Source organism: Dicentrarchus labrax, unplaced genomic scaffold (genome assembly GCF_905237075.1).
Source record: "Dicentrarchus labrax unplaced genomic scaffold, dlabrax2021, whole genome shotgun sequence".
Taxonomy (NCBI): domain Eukaryota; kingdom Metazoa; phylum Chordata; class Actinopteri; family Moronidae; genus Dicentrarchus; species Dicentrarchus labrax.
In genome coordinates, this window is record NW_026136722.1 from 8897360 (window position 1) to 8915937 (window position 18578).

Here is an 18578-nt window from a genome sequence, read left to right on the forward strand (position 1 = left end):
CATCTGTGTATTTGTTAGCCTCCTTTGTTACGTGACATGAATTCATTTAAGTTATTAATTCGCCCTTCAAGGTCAAACAGTGGCAACGACAGAGACACATAAATTATTTAAAATTATGTAAATAAATTTGGACTAAAGCTGACAAGATTATCCGATTTATTTATTATTGCAGAATATCTTTCTATTTTATCTATTTCTATGTGAAGCTGAAGCTTCTCCTTGCCTTATAGTACACAGAATCACTTGGGATCGGACAAAAAGACATCATCTTGGGCTCTAGGAAATTGTGATGGACTCATTTTTTTGTCGTGGTTTATGTACTAAACGATTAATAGAATAATTGAGAAAAAAAGTCTGCTGAATAATAATGAAAATAATTCTACTGCCGACCACAACAGAGTTCTCTCCAAACAGAAAATTAGAAGCAGAGTCTGTGGCACACAGGTTTATTTAACAATATGGTATATAAGTACGAAATGAGCCATTTGAACCAGTTTGTACAGTGATTTCATTCTTATTTTCTGCATATTTACAGTACTGTCTAGCTGCATGATTTACATTAGAGAACAGTTCATCATCAATTCAAGTTAAATGCAAGAGAGAAAATGATGCACAAAACTCTCTCTGAACACAAATCAGCAGTCAAACAAGTCGATTTCCCACCACAGGCAAAAAAAGTTCAGGATTTAATAAGAATTTCTTTAGATTGAGGGGGAAACAAAGCAATTTTTTAAACATCTGCAAGACAATTTCTGGGCCCAAGCCAGTAAAAAGAACATTCCGGCAACTGTGAACATTAACAAGCTTCAAAGCAGGTTTCTCTTACACCTGCCTTTTGTGTTTGGGTGTGTGCAATAGTTCCTAGATCTATACAAATACGTTAATCTCCCATAGACTCTGCAAACAGGAAAGAAATTAAGGCTTTCCCAAAGGCAGTCCTTTTGAAAAATGGCATATTAGAATAAATTAGCCAGGAACAGCGAAACTGAGCAAGAGGTGAAACCTGGCAAAAAATTCCCAGACAAATAATTTTACAGTCTTCTCAACACAAATACGATATTAATTTGCAAAGGTACAAAATAAAAAAAAAAAAAATTGAATAACAAAATGAAATATTTTTTGTTTTGAGAAGTTTTGTTAAAAAAGTCAATACCAGAGCATAACAAATGAAAAACAAATTAAAACAACACAAAGACCAGAGCAACTTCTTGCATGACTGGTCTGAACCAAAAATATATTCTTTGTGTCTTTGTTGTCTTCTTTTTCAACAGCAATTTTAAATCACTCTGTGTTGGAAGAAAAAAGCAGTCCCTTGGTTTAAGGAAAGTTCACAGTCTGTAGGCCTCATATGACTCATTTGTTTGTAATTCTTTAAGCTTTTTACATCAGCAAGTACAAAAATTTCTCAGCTGAAAACAGAACAAGGCCTTTCTTCTGTCACGAAATGCTACAATCCTTCAACAAATTTCTCCAGCGTGTCTCCCGTCGTGTCACCCCCAATACTCATGTCATTACTCAACCCCCCTCTGTTTGGTGTGTTAAGTTGCGGGAGCATGGCACTCTGCTCCGGTGTGCCCATGTGTCCTTGCTCCATGGGGCCTGACATGGGACCTCCAAGGCTGGGGTGCGGAGAGCTGGAGTGGAGGGCGCCGTGCTGAGGTGAGGGCTGAGGCTGTATCCGCGGGGAGGGACTGGAATGCGGGGGCTGCTGTGAAGGCGGACGGGGCGATTGCACTGGGGCTGGGGAGCGGACTTGGTTTCCCAGGGTGTTTGCCATTGTCTGGCCAGGTAAGTGAGCCCCTCCCTGGGCTTGGCCTTGGAGCATGTGGGGTTGTGGACTCATTGAGTTAGCCTGCGCTGGAGAGCCCATCTGTTGCTTTAACATCTGCTGCTGTTGTTGCTGCTGAAGCATGCGCTGCTGGAGAAGGTTCTGGGGCCCGTCCATGACCATGCCAGGTTGGCCCATTTGGGACGTGGGTGGGAGCTGTCCCATGGGGCCCCCACCTCCTTGCATAGCCATTTGCTGCTGCATACGGAGTTGGGAGTAGCTCGCTGGCCCTGGCTGCTGCTGCGGGAACTGACCATGGCCCTGAGGCATGCCTCCGCTGCTGCTGCTGCTGCTGCTGCTGCTGCTGCATTTGCTGCAACCTGAGCAGCTGCTGTCTGCGGTACAGTTGGGGATTGCCGTTTTGAGCAACATTCATCATCTGGCCTTGGGGGCCCATGCTTGCCATGCCCTGGGACCCCGCATGTTGAGGAGGCTGCTGCTGAGGTGCCATCCCTGGCCTCTGCACTTGGTTTGCAATGGCAGCAATGGCCTGCATTCCTGCCTGGGTCCCCAGCATGGCCTGCGGGTTCTGCTGCTGCCCCTGCTGCTGTTGCTGCGGCTGGTTCGCCTGGTACTTGGCTGTCCTCTGTTTAATGAAGGCGGCCATGAGGTGGGGGTTAGACTTAAGGATGTTAAGGACCTGCTGTTGCTGCTGGGGAGAGCTGGGAGATTTGAGGGTGCGCAGTAATTCCTGCAGGGCACTCGGGGCAATGTTGCCCGGTATCCCCCGTGGCATGTTATGCTGCTGCGGTGTCATGCCCTGTTGTGAGGTCCCCTGGGGAGGCATGACGCCAGGCATTGGGAGACCCTGTTGCTGGGGCATTATGGGCCTCTGCATGAGCTGGGGCTGCTGGGGCATGGTATTTCCCTGAGCCTGCTGTGGGGGCATAGGGCCTTGTTGAGGAGGGACCTGCGGTGGATGACCCTGGGGATTCTGCATTGGATTCTGCATCCCTGGACCCCACTGGCCCTGCTGCATAGCCTGCATCACCTGGGGGCCCCGTGGCCCCTGCATCATCTGCATCTGGCCCTGCATGGGCCCCATCATTCGTGAGTGGTTCATGGACATCCCATTCATGGCATAATTCTGCTGCTGCTGATGCCTCGCCTTGGCTACAATCTCAATCTGTTGGGCCACCTTCAGGGCTGCCAGCAGTGGCTGTTGTTGCTGCTGTTGTTGCTGCTGCTGCTGTTGTTGTTGTTGTTGTTGTTGTTGTTGTTGTTGCTGTTGCTGTTGCTGTTGTTGTTGCTGTTGTTGCTGCGGGGGCTGAGGCGGCTGTTGGTGTGGCATGTTATGCAGAGGTGACTGTTGCTGATGGTGAGGTGATGACTGAGGACCTGGTTTGCCCTGCGGTACTGGTGTTGGGGGCTGACTGCTGCGGCCATTATTGGGGAAGCTTTGGGCAATATTGGCAGGGTTTGGTGTCTGCTGTTGTTGGGGCTGGTTGGGCATGGGCTGGGGGGTCTGGGGTGTATTAGGCTGCTGTACAGAGTTGGGGGTGTCAGGGGCAGCTGAGGTAGGTGGAGACGGCATGGGCATACCCCTACCAGCCATGGTGGCCATTCTGCGGCGCATCATTTGAGCCTGCTGGAGCCTATGCTGCAGCTGCTGCTGGCGGAGTTTGTGCTTGATGTTGAGACAGAAGGGAACAGGACACTTGTTCTCCTGACAGTGCTTGGCGTGATAACAACATAAAGCGATGAGCTGCTTGCACACAGGGCAGCCACCATTGGTCTTGCGCTTGCAGCCCTTGGTGTGTTGAACCACCCTCTTCATCTTCTGGCATGAAGGCAAAGAGCAGTTGGCATTGCGGCACTGGCAGGCGTGGACCAAGGACTGTATGCAGCGCTGGATGCTGAGACGTCGGCTTTCCTGAGGGCTCTTGGAGGCCTCTCCACCCTGACCATTGCTGTCATCGTCTATACCCAGGCCCCACTTCACCATCTGGTGCTCATGGCCCTTAGCGTTGTAGCAGTTAATGCATAGGTCGTAGTCCTGATGTAAGAAAACCAAATTAAGGTTAAACTCAAGATTTAAATTCAAATTCCAAACTGATACACACATATATATAGGTTTCAAAACAAATCTGTAAAGTGACACTACCTCGCAGACGGTGCAGTGCCAGCGAGTCTCCACGTGGTGCTTGCACTCGTTGCAGGTGTACACAAAGCGGTCCTGGCCCTGATTATGCAGCTCTACCAACATACACATTGTGCTCCATTTGCACCTCCTCAGTGAGCTGAACTCCCAGTGCTTGTCCCTGGCCAAAGTCAAAAAGGCATCACGGCCATCCATCAGGTCACAGGTCAACATAGGGTCGGGGTCCATAATGGGTGGCAGGGTGTTAATGACTGGCCCGGCATGGAGATGGATAACAAAAAACACCTAAAAGTAGAATGGAGGGGAAAATATGTCAGTTAATTTAAAGCAGAGCCAAAGTATGCTGTAACAAATTCCCAACTCCCAGTCCATTCCCATGTAGGAGGCAAAGAGCCAATGGGTCCTGCTGTGTGCTTGTGTCCTTATGTGCCTAGATGTACATTAAGTGTCAGAAACAACCTGTTCTGTGCAATTATTTGATCAAACATGTCAACTTACCAGTTTGGCTTAAAAATATGAAAAATAGTAGTTTTAAAACCTTAAAATGTTGGAAATGGACTGTGAAAACAAAATATGTTATAGTTGGTAAGCTTTCCCACCTCCTTATGTTTCTCCATCGTTGCGTAGAGTTTCTGGGACAGATCATTGGCTACATTCGGCATCCCAGGCTTTTTCTTATTGGCTCGGCTGACGCTGCTCTTATTTTTGTTGGTTTTCTTGTTATTCTTCTTTTTGGCATTCTTGCTGTCAGCTTGGGCTCCCTTGAAATGGATGGACACGAATGTTCAGAGAAGCAGCAATTGCACAACAGGCAAGATGAGGTTATGCAATTAAGCTGAGTGTTTAAACAATGGCTGAGTGACTAGTGAAAGCTTTTATGTAATGAGGACTTGAGGATGATAAAATCTGGGGTGAAACAGAGGCCTAAGCACCAGGCTGTTGATTTTGGCATAACAAGAACATTCCTCCTATAAAACCCATTTCAAAATGCTAAATCCACCTATCCATCTAACTCACCTCTGTCGTCTCAGAGGAGGCCGTGTTTTCCTCCTTCTTTCTCTCCTCCTCCTCCTGCTCCAGCTCCTTGATGCTCTCCTCCAGCACATTAGGCCAAAAGTCACCCTCAAAGTACGGCAGCTCATAGGCACTGGTCAGCCTGTCTTCTGTCGCCTGCTTGAAGATATCCTGAACACAGACACGCAAAAGACTTCGATCAGGCCAGATAGTAACAGGTATCTTAAAGATAATGTCTGCAAGTCTCATCTATCTATCTTCTTCTATCTATCTTCTATCTATAAAGTAAGGAATGTCTTGTGTGTGTGTGTGTGTGTGTGTGTGTGTGTGTGTGTGTGTGTGTGTGTGTGTGTGTGTGTGTGTGTGTGTGTGTGGCTCAAATATCTCTGCAGATCAGGATCAGACTGACCTGAGAGTTTCAACATGACTGCTGTGTGGTTTAAGGGTGTGCAACGTCAGCTTTGTTTGGACTACAAAGATAGTTAATAAATTATTTCATAAATTATTTTGAATTCCGCTAGCATTACCATAGCCACCATTGCCACGTGCGCACCAGAGCCAATCACTGCAGAGCCCTAATGTGTAATGATTGAGATCCTGACCCACCAAACATCCTGGAAAGTGACGAAGTTAAGTTTTTTACTCTACATTACATAATTATACATAATCACCAGCAGTAAACTGGACGCTGTCTGACTCCCTCACTCGCAAGACGGAGAATGTTTTCCGGTGGAAAGTAAACTGATGTCTCGGTCCAGAGGGCTGATGGTCGCGGTGATTTTTGATCACAAACACTCCGTGAGTTTTTCGCCGGTGACAGAAATGTAACGGAAGAGTCGGTAGGACAGGCAGGAGGACAGACAGGAGGACAGACAGGAGGACAGACGCTTCTCCACGTAGGTACAGCTGTGGTATTTCTTTTCCTCATATAAGTTTCCAAAGACAGTTACAGTTACTACGTTACTGTTGTTTGGTCCTCTAACGTTGCTTTGTGGGACATTTCTCTTTATTAAGTTGAGTGAGAGACCTGTGCAGTTATCAGACTGTCTGACCTACACGCCCTCGCTCCACGCCGTCGGCTTATCCGTTCACACTATTTTGGTAGTTTCAAAACAATTTCTCTCTCTGATGTATGCTAGCCTATATTACAGGGCTAAATAATATGTCCTGCCCAGTTAATTTAGTAGGCTATGCTACAACTTAGTCTGTTTATGCTGCCAGGTTTCATCCCATTTCAGATGTAGTTCACTTTCTTCTTTCAGCATTTATATGTGCTGACCATGAGGTGTGGTACTTTCACATTAGTGGAATGGGGTTCAACTCCCTACAGTGTCCTTGCTAAAAGCCAAATTATATGAAAACACAATAGTTATCAATCTACACATTTCACAACAAACCTAAATGTCCCTGACGTCCCACCATCAAACACAACCTCATTTGGCCATCCATAAAAAAGCTACTTAACCTCCCATTTTCTATAGCTATATCTATATACATACTTCCTACAGGCAGTGCCCTAGTTAAATTGAATTTAAAACAAATTAAATGTGAGGTCATGTTGCCACAAACATGAATATTCAAAACTGGGGGGGAAATGGCTACTTGAGCATTGATTCTTATTTTCAGGTGATTATACACTTATGAAAACTTTTATAACACCATGGATATTATGTTCAATTTGTGCTAATAGATCCTCCTAAATGTTACATGCTGGACCTTTAACACAATCGATATGTCTAGTAAAGGAGTTTAAATTTACATGTTCATCATATTAGGCAGTTTTTGTGCTTTAGCAAAACAGCTTAAATCCTTTACTTGAAGAAAAAAAAAGAAGAAATTACTTTGATTAGATTATTAGATTAGATCAAGTTAATTTATCAATATATGTGCAACTCTGAATTACCATCTCTTTATGAGAGAATCCTGTTGATTGTGTGATTGTATGAAGTGACAAACTAAATTATCATCTATCCTTCATTTTAAAAAGAGGCGACAATGTTAACACCACCAAGACATAGCTAACAATAATTAATTATCAACACAATATACATAATGTTATAGAAAATTAATTTGATAATCAGCGAAATTTTCATATCAGCCTGCTGTGTTTTAGGAGTCTGACTGATGGCTCATCAGAACTGACACATAGACTTACTTACAGTTCTAACTTGTTTGTTAATTGTTAACTATAACTGAGAAAATCTTGAGACACATGATCATTTTCAGACCTTGTAATCGTGTAAGATCCTCTCAGCGAAAGCCTTGTCCAGCATTTTTCTGTACCACTCTTGGAGCCTCTTGGGCTTGGGGATCTTCTGGTCAGGAGGGTGGCAGTGGAAAATGTAGTCATCTCCTTCACTGGGTGGGCAGGCCCAGATGTGACCTGTCACATACCTGAGGGTGACAAGACTTATTAGCTCACTTAGCACTCACGGGAATGATGTGCAGTATCAGCCGGAGGGGTGTAAAGCACTACACTGTATAAAACTACTTTTAACTCACCCCAGTTTCTTCACATACTCCAGGTAGCCTATTAAGATCTCATGGTACACTGCAGTCCTTAGCAAACGTGGTTTGAAGAAGTGAATACTGTCGAGGTATGATATGTAAACCCGTCTGAAAAGTAAATAAGGAGAATTTAATCAGAGAGCAACACAAAAAAATATATAATGGAGAAAAACTGGATACTGGATTTTTCTTCTTTTTTCTTTTTGTCGTTTTACCTGGTATTTGGAAAGGGGCACTCTGAGCCGTACTCCTGGACGTGCATGCCGAAGAAACAAACATCCGTCCCGTCTATTTCTTCAAATGCAAAAAGTGCTTTGGTTCTGTAAGGGAAGCTTTCCACCATCTCGCCTGAGTCCACAAACCTGTGGAAATCACAGTAATGTTACGAACTGCTTTTTTTAAACTAAACTTGAACAATTTACTTTTTTTTTTTATATAGAGGATGGAATCAGGAATTATTTTGCGATGTGCGACGACACTGTCCAATATTGCAATGACGATATGACTTGCATTAAATGAACAAATATTGAAGAGTTCATATCAGGTATGACACAGCGCTTCACTTTTTCCACATTTCATTATGTTACAGTCTTATTCCAAAATGGATTAAATTAATTTTTTTCCTCAAAAGTCTACACACAATAATAATAATGACAACATGAAAAAAGTTTTTTTTAAATGTTTGCAAATTTATTAGAAGTAAAGAACAAAAATATAATATGTACATAAGTATTCACAGCCTTTGCTCAATACTTTGTTGTGGCACCTTTGGCAGCAATTACAGACTCAAGCCTTTTGGAATATGAAGCCACAAGCTTCGCACACCTATCTTTGGCTAGTTTCGCCCATTCCTCTTTACAGAGCCTCTCGAGCTCCATCAGGTTGGATGGGGAGCGTCAGTGCACAGCCATTTTCAGATCCCTCCCTCCCAAGCCACTCCTTCGATATCTTGGCTGTGTGCTTAGGGTCGTTGTCCTGTTGAAAGATGAACCGTCGCCCCAGTCTGAGGTCAAGAGCGCTCTGGACTAGGTTTTCTTTCAGGATGTCTCTGTACATTGCTGCATTCATCTTTCCCTCAATCATGACTAGTCTCCCAGTTCCTGCTGCTGAAAAACATCCCCACAGCATGATGCTGCCACCACCATGCTTCACTGTAGGGATGGTATTGGCCAGGTGATGAGCAGTGCCTGGTTTCCTCCAAACATAACACTTGGCATTCACGCCAAAGAGTTCGATCTTTGTCTCATCAGACCAGAGAATTTTGTTCATGGTCTGAGAGTCTTTCAGCTGCGTTTTGGCAAACTCCAGGCGGGCTGCCATGTGCCTTTTACTAAGGAGTGGCTTCTATCTGGGCACTCTACCATACAGGCCTGATTGGTGGAGTGCTGCAGCGATGGTCGTCCTTCTGGAAGGTTCTCCTCTCTCCACAGAGGAACCCTGGAGCTCTGTCAGGGTGACCATCGGGTTATTGGTCACCTCCCTAACTAAAGTCCTTCTCCCCCGATCACTCAGTTTAGAGGGACGGCCAGCTCTAGGAAGAGTCCTGGTGGCTCCAAACTTCTTCCACTTATGGATGATGGAGGCCACTGTGCTCATTGGGACCTTTAAAGCAGCAGAAAATTTTCTGTACCCTTCCCCAGATCTGTGCCTCGAGACAATCCTGTCTCGGAGGTCTACAGACAATTCCTTAGACTTTATTGTAAGCTGCAGAAACATCTCAAGGATGATCAGTGGAAACAGAATTCACCTGAGCTCAATTTTGAGCTTGATTGCAAAGGCTGTGAATACTTTACTGTATTAGTTTTTTATTTTTAATAAATTTGCAAAAATTTCAAACAAACTTTTTTTAAGTTGTCATTATGGGGTATTATGTGTAGAATTTTGAGGAGAAAAAATGTATTGAATCCATTTTGGAATAAGGCTGTAACATAACAAAATGTGGAAAAATTGAAGCATTGTGAATACTTTCCATATGCGCTGTAGTTCCTATGTCAGCATTTTAAATAAAACTAGATGTTATTTCTAGAGCAGCAACTGCAAGTCAGTATAAAAACTTATAAATATCTCACTGGAAACAAATCTAAAATGCAGTTCAATCATCATCCTGTCCTCTGTCCCCCTCTGATGCGAGTCTCTCCTTGCACGTAACACTGGTAGAGAGGGGAGGAGCTGGTTTATCTCAGCCAGCGGCTCAGTTGAAAACAAGAATTTGCCAGATTTTAAGATGCGTGGTAAACTAAGCTTAACAGACGACACACAGCTTTCATTTTGGTGGCAATTCGCTAATCGCAGTGCTTGTGTAAAACCTAGCAGAGATGGATGAGAGAAATCGGACGGAACAGATATCGCTTCTCAACAGGTTTACATGTTTATGCTTGTTGAACAGTGTATTGATAAAGTACCTGCTTTATACGACAGGTTTTATTGCATTTCCTTCCAGTAAGGAGTGTAGTTGTCGTCCACGTGGACTCTCTAATCAGCTGTTTTCACTGTTTGTGTATGCGTGTGTGTGTGTGTGTGTGTGTGGAGGAGCTCAGCCCTAACACACAGCAGACAGAGAGGCTGAGGCACCATAATAAATACTCTGCTCTTTATCTCCAGGGCCTGTTTAATACCGGATTTCTGAACTTAAAATGATTTTTCATTGCGTTTCAGGTAGTCTTTTACGATATGTTTACTGCGCATGTTCAAAATATGATTTATTGCTCAGCCTTATTGGACATTTATATTTATACAATATATTTTTTTGACAGCAAACCACAAGTACATTTTTAGTGCAGTGCATTAGAGAGTGAGCACAACACAATGGAGATATATGTGGAGGAGGTCATTATTGAACACATTAAAAACCATTGTCTAGGAGTTTTAGATGCTGATTATATATTCGTAACATCCCAGGTTTGAGTCCAGCCGGCACCTCTACTTCTTGTCATCCCTTCTCTGCCCTCATTCTCCATCACCTCTAAACTGTGTTTATCAAATTTAGGCAAAAATTCCCCAAAACAATATTTAGTGAGAGCATGGCTTTGTGGGGTGGAAAGTTGTTTTTCAATTCCTTCTGTCACTATTGTAGACATCTTTGTTTAATTTTGAAGACTCTAGCATGTATATCGAATGCACATCTCTCTCCTGGTTTGTTCCTCAGATGAAAAATGTTCTTAAGTGGTATGTGGTGGAGTTTCCAGCTGTGCTTGCAGTAACAAAGCAGCCACACAATCAATACTACCAAGTTATTCCAATATTTAACTGCAATTAGACATCAAGAGAGACACACTTTGATCAGCAGGTGAAAACCTTACCTAGACTTCATGCCAGGCTTTATCTCCACATTTTTGTCAGAGCTGGCCACCACTCGCACAAACACCTCACCGGCCTCTGGGTGGTTCTGTCTTTTCAAGTACTTATTCACTCTGTCCTCAATATACGTCCCCAACCTCGTACACTGCAACCCTTTACAAACACAAAGAATAAATATTAATTCAAGTTTTTAACAGACATCTACAAGTTGAAATGAAGGAAATTAAATCAACTGTTGTTTTACTACAACATGTAACTTACTTTTGGCTGAAAACTTGTTCTCCTTTCTTGTTTTGCCAGACTTCTTCAGACAGTTGTCACAGATAAATCTAGAAGAAGAAAGATGAAACTATAGTTTAGTGTCAACATACAGTAAGTCTGGTAAATATAAATTCCTGTTGAATTAATTCTGTTAAGGTCCAACATGGACTGTATGTGCTTAAAAGGCGATACAGCCATAGCTAGACTTACCCTGATGGCCAAATGACATCGTAGTGCAGCACACAGATCTGATGCATCTTTCGTCCACAGTCTTTACATTCAACAAACCTGCAACAACAGACATTTACTTTTTCTGTGCTTTTCTTTGCCAAAAGTAGTAAAAAAGCAGCACAGCCATCATATACACGATATATATCTATATACAAACTGAAGTCACTGTCCAGTACTCACGGTTCAGAGTCCAACATGTCATTTTTCTTCTTTTCAAACTGCTCTTTTGATATCATGCTGTACGAAAAAGAGATAAAGAGAAAACCAAGTTAGCGTTGGCTCCTGTGATTCAAAGTCCTTTCTAAACAATGAAAGCCAAAGAGAAAATAGCCTCGCAAGATAATCTCGCAAGATGATCATCAGATGCTGGTCGGCCACCCGGGCCGGGGAACTTACGTCTGTGGCTGTGCTGGGTCGTCTCCCAGGGTCACACTGTTGCCCTGGATCTCGTTGAAGCACTTCTCACAGAAGTGATACCTGTCGGCAATAAGGCCATATTTGGGTGAACTGCAGCCAGCACACACAGTAGCAGCACAGGCAAACCGGCGCACAGGTGGCAGAATGCAGAGTAAACGGAGCACATGGAAACAACCGAGGACAGCGCATGGGCAGTGGACAGATGGAAGGACATACACATACACACACATAGGCAGAGGTATAGGTTAGTCACAGCTGAAATGGTCATGATCCAGCCACTCTCATTTTAACTGTAACATAAATGAGGGAAACGTGCTATGTTAATGATTTTAAATGAATGTCAACAACAAATTGATGTTTTAACAGAGACTACTTTGTGTCGACACTACACCATCTACCTGCATGCTGGAATATGAAAAACCAACAAAAACCCCACAGTTTCACTACAATCATTTATAATATAAGCAACATGCAATATGAGTTGATGAAGGAATCACATGGTCATGCCGGGGGGGGGGGGAGACAGACAGAGTGAGTGACAATGCAAATACAAATGTGCGGGTCTTGTAGGAATTTTTTTTTTATTAATTTTATTGAAGTCAAGGTATTTCAGTACTAACACTTTGGGGATTTAGAGATTTGGTCAAATAATAAAACCTTGCTTATAACTTCTTGGACAATATAAAGAATCATTATTGACTTTTTGTTGGAAGTCTTGAATCCTAAATTGGTAAACCTCACAGCATTTACACAGCCAGTATCTGCAATAATTCATGGTGTTGCATTGGAATATTGAGGTGCAGTAGCAAATTCTGCACAGCAGGGGGAGCTTTGGGGCTAGTTCTCAAGCACGACAGACACATGAGGACAACACAGGGCCCCGACCAGGCACATTCTGCTTGGCCACAACCACAATACAACTCTCAGTGGCGTCTGTGACACCCCTATAAAGGAAAGAGTATGTGAATAGGTTCCTTAAACCTTTGTTGACTGGTATGTGTGTGTGTGAAGTGGTATCTTTGGTCATGTTTTATCTTTGAGGATGAAGAGGACCTTTTCTTTATAACCTTTTATAACCCTTCTTTCACCTTTTTACCCATCTCTACCCCTCAACGGTTTAACACACATTTTTACCTGTTCTGGTAGCTGTAGTAAGTGCCATCTCTGGAGATGGTACACAACTGTTTGCCATAGCAACACAGCGTCTGGGGTGAGAACTCGTACTGTTGAAAAACCACAGAAACATTAAAGATACATATCATTGTTACAGACAGGTTGTAATCAAGTGAACAAGTACATACAAGTCAAGATAAATGTGAAGTGACAAGATAAATATAGTATAGTACAGTTTTTGTGCTCCCGTCTCGTATTGTCTTACCTTCCTGCCACAGCAGTAGCCCAGGCCCTGCATGACGGGATCAATCTCTGCCTCAAACACTTCTGCCAGTTTGGTGCAGTACTTGTAGACACGGGATGTTTTACGATTGTACAACCAGGCGTTGTTGAACATGAGCCACACATCTTCCACATACTGCCACGGCTCCTGGTACTGACCTGTATCCAGCTTGCGCTTAATGGTGGACAAGTCAATGGGATTCTTCACAATTTCAAAGTAGTCCTGTGCACCAGGGAAGAGAGACATTTGCAGGTATGAGCAAATCATGCTTAACAGTGCCAATGCTTTCATGTGGGTCTTGTAATATCTTAATGTATGTACAGTATCTCACAAAAGTGAGTACACCCCTCACATTTCTGCAAATATTTCATTGTATCTTTTCATGGGACAACACTGAACAAATGACACTTTGATACAATGTAAAGTAGTCAGTGTACAGCTTGTGTAACAGTGTAAATTTAGTGTCCCCTTAAAATAACTCAACACAGCCATTAATGTCTAAACCGCTGGCAACAAAAGTGAGTACACCCCTAAGTGAAAATGTCCAAATTGGGCCCAAAGTGCCTATATTTGTTTGGCCACCATTATTTTCCAGCACTGCCTTAACCCTCTTGGGCATGGAGTTCACCAGAGCTTCACAGGTTGCCACTGGAATCCTCTTCCACTCCTCCATGACAACATCAAGGAGCTGGTGGACCTTGCGCTCCTCCACCTTCCGTTTGAGGATGCCCCACAGATGCTCAATGGGGTTTAGGTCTGGAGACATGCTTGGCCAGTCCATCACCTTTAGCCTCAGCTTCTTTAGCAAGGCAGTGGTCGTCTTGGAGGTGTGTTTGGGGTCGTTATCAAGTTGAAATACTGCCCTGTGGCCCAGTTTCCAAAGGGAGGGGATCATGCTCTGCTTCAGTATGTCACAGTACATGTTGGCATTCATGGTTCCCTCAATGAACTGTTGCTCCCCAGTGCCGGCAGCACTCACACAGCCCCAGACCATGAGACTCCCACCACCATGCTTGACTGTAGGCAAGACACACTTGTCTTTGTACTCCTCACCTGGTTGCCGCCACACACGCTTGACACCATCTGAACCAAATAGGTTTATCTTGGTCTCATCAGACCCAAGGACATGGTTCCAGTAATCCATGTCCTTAGTCTGCTTGTCTTTCGCAAACTTTTTTGTGGGCTTTCTTGTGCATCATCTTTAGAAGAGGCTTCCTTCTGGGACAACAGCCATGCAGCCCAATTTGATGCAGTGTGCAGCGTTTGTTCTGAGCACTGACAGGCTGACCCCCCCACCCCTTCAACCTCTGCTGCAATGCTGGCAGCACTCATACGTCTATTTTCCAAAGCCAACCTCTGGATATGATGCTGAGCACATGCACTCAACTTCTTTGGTCGATCATGGCGAGGGATGTTCTGAGTGGAACCTGTCCTGTTAAACCGCTGTATGGTCTTGGCCACCGTGCTGCAGCTCAGTTTCAGGGTGTTGGCAATCTTCTTATAGCCTAGGCCATGTTTATGTAGAGCAACAATTCTTTTTTTCAGATCCTCAGAGAATTCTTTGCCATGAGGTGCCATGTTGAACTTCAAGTGACCAGTATGAGAGAGTGTGAGAGCAATAACACCAAATTTAACACACCTGCTCCCCATTCATACCTGAGACCTTGTAACAATAACGAGTCACATGACACCGGGGAGGGACAATGGCTAATTGGGCCCAATTTGGACATTGTCACTTAGGGGTGTACTCACTTTTGTTGCCAGCGGTTTAGACATTAATGGCTGTGTGTTGAGTTATTTTGAGGGGACAGTAAATTTACACTGTTACACAAGCTGTACACTGACTACTTTACATTGTATCAAAGTGTCACTTGTTCAGTGTTTTCCCATGAAAAGATATAATGAAATATTTGCAGAAATGTGAGGGGTGTACTCACTTTTGTGAGATACTGTATGTGTGTATATAATTGTGGATACTTACAGGGATTCCCAGAAGCATTGGGTCTACAGGTTGTCTGAAAGGCAGTGACTCTGGGTCTTGCCTGTAGAGGGCCTCAAGTGTTGGCATTAGGGCTTGTCTCAGCTCCTCTGGCTTGAAAACTGGAAAGACAATAATAATGTTATAAAAAACAAAAAATAAATGCACTGTGATAAATCTTATCCAACTATACACACAGGCATACAATTTTACTCATTCACTGAAATGTGAGCTGAAATTAATATATATGAATAAATAGAAAATAGAATAGATTTACTTGATATTACAATATGTATGTGTGTACACACACATTCACACACACACTTTTTTTCATACTATAATATATTGTTACACACTTAAAATATACAAATGAGTTCTGTGTTCTTACTTTTTCTGCGGTTCTGAGTGGTCGAGGCGGTTGATGCACCATTTTCCTCCTCTTCTTTGGGTTCTGTCTTCATCTCCGGCTTCTTCTCCTCAGTTTCCATTGGTTCCTGCTTTGGCTCTACTGTGTCTGGCTCCTCCTTCTTCACCAGTAGGGGTTTGGTTTCATCCTCCTGCTATATGAACACAACCATGGTCAGCCAGCTATCCTAAAGGTGCTGACTCAGAAAACTATCAGATATTTAATGCATTTTAGACAAGAAAACTGGTTGGTTGTACACTGATTAATACTGATCACTAAGTAATATCGTGAACATACCTTTATTTTTATATCCGCCTGCTTCTTCCCAGAGTTGCTGTCATCATCTTCGTCTTTTACTTCAGGTTTGGCTTCAGTGCCGCTCATGTCCGGCAAGGTCTGCTGGGAGTTCAGCTCAGCCACAGAGGCTGGGGTGGGCACTCTGTTATCTATACTCGCTGCTGCCTGGGACAACTTCAAAGAGGAGGAATAGACATTCTGATCATAATGCTGATAATTTATCAAGCAAGCCCTAATTACTTATATAAAAGTTAAGAATTGACTGTCAGTTGTCTTCTCTGTAGAAATAATTTCCCTTATAACTTCTTTATAATTTGTTTGGTCAAAACCTTTTACAGGAGCCGGCAAAGGTATAAGCAATACAAGAGCCATAGTAACTTTTCAGGAAGAACTAGTATCTCACCGGTGTGCTGGGGTGCTGTGCCTGCACCGAGGTTGGCTGCTGCATCTGACTGGGGGGTTCTGTCTGGGGCTGCAGGGGTGTGAGCGGTAGGGAGGGGTCAGGGGGTGTGCCCATGACTGAGGGGGGTCCAGGGAGGCTACTGGGTACATGGGTTGGGGTGGAGGAGGGCCCACCCGTGGAGGCGGGGGTGGAGGGCCGCGGTGGCACCTGGGCCTGTGCAGAAGCATGGTGCTGCTGCAGCTGCAGCTGCTGTTGTTGCTGCTGCTGCTGCTGCTGCTGCTGCTGCTGCTGCTGCTGATGAGGCTGCAGGCTGGCAGAGGCATTGGGTGGAGGGGTAGCTCGCAGGGCGGGCTGGGCTGCAGCAGGGCCACAGGGCAGCTGGGGGCCGAGGGATCCCAGCGCATTCAGCGGGAGGTTAGAGTTCTGCGGCTGCTAGAACAAAGAGGGACGCAGAGTTAGCATACCAGTACATTCATATAGCAGTCCACACATAAAGCCACATTCAGACAAATGTGCAAGGAGCACTGAAAATGCTAGGAGCACAAAAAACGTCAGTGCTTCTCTCAACACAGCACAAGTCTCCTCACCTGTGTGACAGCAGCCTGTGTTATAGGCTGTCCCAAGCCTATATTCACATTCATTGCTCCACCTGCACCTGGAGTGAACTGGCCCTGGGGCAGGAACTGGCCCTGGTTGGTTGGCTGAGCTACCATGTTATTGGCATGACTACCCATCATTCCTTGAGTCTGAGGCATCCTTGATGGCGACATGCCCATCTGTAAAATAGACGAGAGGACACAGACATCATTATGGAAGCAAGCCTCTAGTATTCAAAGACTGTCACGTAAAAGAAACTAAATGAATGGAATGCAGCATAGATGCATGTTTCCACTATAATAGTCTTCTAAACTTACAGTGCGCTGAATAAAAACATGGCATGGCACCAGATTTAAAGCCAGGGAGAAACACTACGCAGTTATAAGCCAGACCATAGGCTCTGCCATGGTTTCATTACAGATTAATCATGTCAACCACAGGCAGCACATCCCATATTGATGCTTTAGTGTCAAAATGCTAACAAACTAAGAAAAGAACAATCAGTCAAAGACTGGGAGGCGTTTCACAGGAAAGAGGAGCGAAAAAGTGGAGGAAACAGCCAAAGAGTGACAAAGAAAAATGGAGCAAGAAATGAACAGACTGGGGACAAAACAAACGTGGTGACAAAAACTGAACTGTTCCAAGAAGAGCAAGTTTAAGAAAGAGAGAGAGAAACTGACAGGCTCAAATAGACAACTGTTCAAAATAGCGAAAAATAAGAGACGAAGGAGAAAGATCTAACCGCTGGGACGGAGCTCATGTTCATCTGCTGTGGATGGTTCATGGGGGAGGGAGCACGTGCTCCCATGGTTGCCTGAGACATCTGCGCATTCTGCATTGCCATTGGGTTAAACTGATTCATTCCTGTGGGAACAGATACACACAATTATTTACCTGCTTATTACACTTGGGAGTTGTAATTTAATATTCCATGCCCTACTGGGCTGGCAGAAACACAGAACTAGCTCACTTAAACATCACAGTTCTGACAAACACATTTAAGTTAAACTGGTTAAACAATCAGATGAGCTGAGGAAACTAAAACTCACTGCACTATTGAAATGCTTAGCAATTTAAAAACTAGGAAGGTTAGTCAAAAAAGGACATATGGAGTGCAACTGCTAAGAAAGCAAAGAGTGAATACATACCTGGGGGCACCTGCATACGGTTCATTATCTGATTTGGCATGTTAGGCATAGGCACAGGTCCATCTGAGAGAAGACAGGACATAGCAGTGTTCATTTCTAAGTTGAGTCAATATTCAAAAACCCTATTCATTCCCCTATTTTGTCACCCAGAGGGTAGAGAGTTTGGATACTAACTGGGAGGTCGGACGGCCTGTCCTGGGCCCATGGGGTTGGGCTGAGCCATACCAGGTTGCTGAGGCCCAGCTGTGCCCACCATTCCCGGCTGTTTCTGAAGCCGTGAGCGCCTCTTCTCCTCCAGTTCCTTCTGGATTTTGTAGATTTTCTCTGCCAGGAAGTGGTAATACTCATCCTAGTGAGAGGATGAAGGGAAAAAAGACATTTAAAAAGACATTTTACAATAAATAATAAATGTGATTCCAGGTCTCTGGTTAAATTTCTCTGCTCTCATAGAGGCAAGGCTGTAGGATTAAAAGCACAAAGAAGACTATCATTCCTCAGGTCGTAAGGGTTTAAGTGTGTATTATATTAGTTACCCTGCTGTTAGCTGACTCGTACATGTCGCCCTCAACCTTGCGCGCGTATGCCACCAGGTTCTCCATTCGCCGGTCCTTCAGTGCTGCGGGGTCTGGGGTGGGGAATATGGCTTGTACACTGAAGTGAGACAGCAGAAAAATACAAGACTCAGCAACAGCCTGG

General features: G+C 44.1%; 1 protein-coding gene across 1 annotated transcript in view; it reads right to left on the reverse strand.

Moving 5' to 3' along the window:
- Positions 1–430: 430 nt before the first annotated feature.
- The window catches only part of crebbpb (CREB binding protein b), a 38580-nt gene continuing 20432 nt past the window's right edge, over positions 431–18578 (reverse strand). The window contains 24 exon segments of the mRNA XM_051387549.1: positions 431–2104; positions 2106–3824; positions 3933–4214; positions 4529–4690; positions 4947–5114; positions 7172–7337; positions 7446–7559; positions 7667–7813; positions 10751–10901; positions 11010–11077; positions 11220–11297; positions 11421–11477; positions 11637–11747; positions 12792–12880; positions 13036–13275; positions 15035–15153; positions 15420–15591; positions 15735–15908; positions 16138–16569; positions 16725–16913; positions 17477–17598; positions 17883–17945; positions 18057–18231; positions 18416–18533. Coding sequence (XP_051243509.1) covers positions 1448–2104; positions 2106–3824; positions 3933–4214; positions 4529–4690; positions 4947–5114; positions 7172–7337; positions 7446–7559; positions 7667–7813; positions 10751–10901; positions 11010–11077; positions 11220–11297; positions 11421–11477; positions 11637–11747; positions 12792–12880; positions 13036–13275; positions 15035–15153; positions 15420–15591; positions 15735–15908; positions 16138–16569; positions 16725–16913; positions 17477–17598; positions 17883–17945; positions 18057–18231; positions 18416–18533 — 5773 coding nt within the window. The 3' untranslated portion in view covers positions 431–1447.